Below are 2,500 nucleotides of genomic sequence, written 5' to 3'. Positions count from 1 at the left end.
AATGGTTCAACGGTAAAATTCTCATATTCCACTCAAGAATTCCAAGTCACACTAGTACACCTCATATGAAACCACGACCCGTCTCTCAGTGGAGCCTTGCACGTTGCTACAACACCGAACAGGTTTCTACAAAGCTTCCAGGTAAAGATTGACTAGGACATTTCCTGAAGATCTGCCTCCAGAAGCCAACCAATGAAAGCTCAAACAATCACAATGGTCTTGTTTGCAACCTATCCTGGGAGTTGTGTGGTATTGAGCGACATTTATCCACTTCACACATGGAGTCATCATGAATTTGGGACCCATTCAAAAGCAGCTTTCAAATTCAACAACCTGACATCTAAACTTGTCTATTCCAGAGGCATTTTGTGGTGGTGGTAGTGTGCTATTGAGCCAGAACTGACTCACAGCTGATCCTCTAGTGGGTTTTCAGAGGCAGTAAATAGCACAGGAGGAGACAGCTCATCCTTCTCTCACAGAGCAGCTCGTGGATTTGAACCACATGCCTTTGGGATGGCTGCACAGCTTCTTATCTCTAGGCCACCAGAGCTCCCTAAGAGGCATCTAAGCTTGTATAAAATAAAACTCTTGATTTGAGTTGTTCTTCCAAGTTACTCTTTCTTTCACTAATTCAACAGAACGATCTTCTTTCTCAGTCCTTAATTTGCTAACCTGAGGTCATCTGGACTCTGCGCATTCTGTCTCAGGCAACATTCAATCCCTTGGCAAATCTAGTTCCATTTGAATTAAAATAATGGCCAACTCAAAGCCATTATCGTGGCCACTATGTATTTGAGGATTTTCCAACCTGAGGAGCTTGTCTCTAGACATTATATTAGACAGTGTTCTGTAGAAAACCACAGGGTTTTCATTGCCTGATTTTCAGAAGCCTATCACCAGATCTGTCTTCTAGTTTGTCTTAACTAGGAGGCTCTGCTGAAATCTATTCTCCACAGTTGACCCTCAAATACTGGAGGTATAGCTCACAACAACACTGAAACTGCCACAGTACAACACACTGTAAGTGAGAGGTGAAAATGTCAACTTAGATGATAAATCATGCCCTTAAAAGAAAATTCTATGTTGATTTTTTCATTCTGTTCCCACAGATAAACTTGGTCTTCTATTTCTCAATTTTGTGGATTTTGAAAAACAAACTTGCTTCCCTAAATAAAGACGTTTCTACCATTCAGGATACCAGGTAAGGGATCAACAAATTCTGTGGAAGCACCAAGTTTTCCTTACAACGTGTTTCTGCAGGTCCCTTCTTTCTGGGAAGGAAGAAACCTGCCAAAACACAATAGAGGTTTTTCTTGCACCCGAAGAAAAGTATATTCAGAAGAACTTCTTGTAAAAGCAGCAGAACCTTGCCTTTTTATGTGATTTACTGCACATCCTCCTTCATTTATATAGTAAATATCCATTGAATATGTACTCTGTGCTGGCATTCCAGAGAGTTTTCAGAGGCAGTAAATTGCATGAGAGGAAATTGTCCATCTTTGTCCGATAGAGCTATTGGTGGATTTGAACTGTGTGCCTTTGTATTGGTGATACACTCCTTCCTACTAAGCCACAGAGCTTCCTACTTGTGTGACATAATTTTCAGAGAAAATAAATGTAAAAATAGTCAATATTGTCGACTCATCTAGTTGGTAGTAAAAAATACAATTTTCATAGATGTTGTTTTAAAGTATTAGAAATTGTGGGGGAAAATAATTAGAATTGACTCAATGATGATGGGTTACATAGAAGAGAAGGAAACTCTGAGTGGTGCAAACAGTTAAGTGTTTGCATTGAAACAGATGAGGGAGAACTGTTTAAAAAGGATTTATGAATGGGTGCTCTTGTCATTACAGAAGTCCAGAGTGAAGGTTGCATAGTGGAGTGGATTTGGGTGGAGGGATTGCATAACAGTGAAATAGTTTTCCTTTTTCTTTTCAAGGAAAAGAGTGAATTCGGGGGCAAGGGGGTGGACAGGGAGAAAAGTGCAACAATGAATGACTTGAAACCCTGAAAAAAAAAGAAAAAGTTAAATGTTTGCTTGCGAACCAAAAGGTTGGCAGATCTAACACACTCTGTGGTACCTTGGAAGAAAGACCTGCTTCTAAAAGGTCACAGGTTTGAAAATCTCCAACATTTACTGAAAATCTTTTGAAGCAGATCTGCTCTGCTCACACTGGGTTATTGTAGGTTGGAACAGACATGATAGCAACTGAGAGCAACTACACATGTATAGAAATGAATACATTTAATATACCACCCACTCACTCATTGCTGACTGATTCGAACTTACTCAGAGGTGGGAATCGTGCAGTTCTGCAGAAGCTATAAATCATATGGGAGGAGATTCAGTTAATGGATTCTAACAACCAGAATTGGAGTTGGCAGCACAACTCTTTAAACACTAGATCATCATCAGAGATCCCCTATTTACTTCATATATAAATATTTTTATAATAAGATGTTCTTGTTGTGTTGTACATTGACTGTGTGGATCATA

The 2,500-nt window shown here is 39.5% G+C and overlaps 1 protein-coding gene across 1 annotated transcript in view; it reads left to right on the top strand.

Annotated features, from left to right (window-relative positions):
- LOC102877326 (EGF-like module-containing mucin-like hormone receptor-like 4-like) overlaps positions 1–2,500 on the top strand; it is a 44,761-nt gene that overhangs the window by 34,726 nt on the left and 7,535 nt on the right. The window contains exon 9 of the mRNA XM_006896412.1: positions 1,110–1,201. Coding sequence (XP_006896474.1) covers positions 1,110–1,201 — 92 coding nt within the window. The remainder of the gene's footprint in view (positions 1–1,109; positions 1,202–2,500) is intronic.

This window comes from Elephantulus edwardii, unplaced genomic scaffold (genome assembly GCF_000299155.1).
Source record: "Elephantulus edwardii isolate Elephantulus edwardi_28Jun2011 unplaced genomic scaffold, EleEdw1.0 scaffold00185, whole genome shotgun sequence".
In the NCBI taxonomy this organism is placed as follows: domain Eukaryota; kingdom Metazoa; phylum Chordata; class Mammalia; order Macroscelidea; family Macroscelididae; genus Elephantulus; species Elephantulus edwardii.
The sequence above is the reverse complement of the archived record's forward strand: the minus strand, read 5'-3'. Positions and strand labels throughout refer to the sequence as shown.